Source organism: Condylura cristata, unplaced genomic scaffold (assembly GCF_000260355.1).
Source record: "Condylura cristata isolate star-nosed mole 26May11 unplaced genomic scaffold, ConCri1.0 scaffold00023, whole genome shotgun sequence".
NCBI lineage: Eukaryota > Metazoa > Chordata > Mammalia > Eulipotyphla > Talpidae > Condylura > Condylura cristata.
The window spans coordinates 30,960,148-30,961,593 of NW_004567124.1; the positions used below are offsets into that span (position 1 = coordinate 30,960,148).

The 1,446-nt window shown below is 34.6% G+C and overlaps 1 protein-coding gene across 1 annotated transcript in view; it reads left to right on the forward strand.

Moving 5' to 3' along the window:
• Positions 1-1,446, forward strand: part of AQR (aquarius intron-binding spliceosomal factor) — a 79,874-nt gene that overhangs the window by 4,108 nt on the left and 74,320 nt on the right. The window contains exon 2 of the mRNA XM_012728547.1: positions 516-572. Coding sequence (XP_012584001.1) covers positions 516-572 — 57 coding nt within the window. The remainder of the gene's footprint in view (positions 1-515; positions 573-1,446) is intronic.

Here is a 1,446-nt window from a genome sequence, read left to right on the forward strand (position 1 = left end):
TACTTTCTAAGAAACTTCTAAAGGTTTTTAAAGGCTTTCTCTGGCTGTGTCCGGATATGTTCTAGTCATGTAAAGATTTATTATGTTAAAAATCAACTTCCCTGAATATTTTCAGTGTTTTTTTAATATTGATTCAACTCAACTAATTGTAATCTTGGGCAGCTCACTTAATCTTTCTAGATCTGAGTTTCCCCAGATCTGACCTGAAGATGTTTGACTGTAGCTATAACTTCCCCCTATTATTTTTTTGGGGATGCCTAGGAAAGTATGTTTTGTTTTCTTTAATCACACTGACAGGGAGCAGTTTAGAGCATTATTGGCATTTACTAGGTTGGGACCAAGCATGTTAACTGGCCTTCATGAACCTAAAATCTCTCTGGAAGGTAGAAACACTCTGTCCTCCCATGCCAGTATTGCCCTGTTAAGAAACAAATTGTCTCTAACTGACCTCAGTTGTCTCTAACTTTACAGTGGTTGAATCTGTGACTTACTGTTTATACCATTGACTTTTTCAGTTGGCATGTAAATACTGGGCTCCACATATCAAGAAAAAATCACCTTTTGATATAAAGGTAAGTATTTTTGGTTTACAACATACCTTTTAAATGAGAATGCTCTTTGAATCTCATTTTAACAGTTAATTTCAACAAAAGCTTTCCATAACCTCTTCAGAAGTTAAAACTACAGTTTTCTAATTTGCAAGCTAATAATTACACATCTTAGAAAATTTGGAATATATGTCATGCTTCGAAAATAAAGATCACAAGCCAGATATAAACTCTACTGTAAAATGTTGCATTTTTATTAATCTTTAAAAAATAATAGGTGTGGCTTTTCTTGTCAGAAGAATCTTAGATTGCTTTAATTTATTATTACTGTAAGTGACTACTCACTCTAATATAAATTCATAGGCTTTCTCACAGTACATTTAGAAAACTGGATATAACAGTTGACATTTGCTTCTATTATTTCTCTACACTTTGCATTTGAAAATTTATTTTTATTTATTGATATATACAAGAACTGGGGTGTAAGCCAGAGGAGTTGGGAGTGAGAGCATTTACCAGAGACTGAGTGGGGAACAGAAAGGGCAAATATACTGAAATACACTGCTGAGGGGAGCAGTGGGCAAGAGAGGAGAGGTTACCTACCTACACTATTCGCCCTGTAGGTTAATTTCCTGGGAGGGGAATTGAACTCATGCTGTACTTCCTGCTGATAGCTCTTAGTGCTGAGACTTAACCCTTTACACCACCAGGGAGGCCCTTGTCTCTACACATTTAATTTGCTTTCTGTGTGGCTTTGGAAAGCATGTTGTCACAACTTGTAATTCAAGTCTTCAAGTCTAATAACACTGATATACTATAAAATTAAGTTTTTTTTATTACAAAAGTTTATTTTTACATCATTTTGTACATTTTTTTCTCCATCTCGATTGTAATCCCC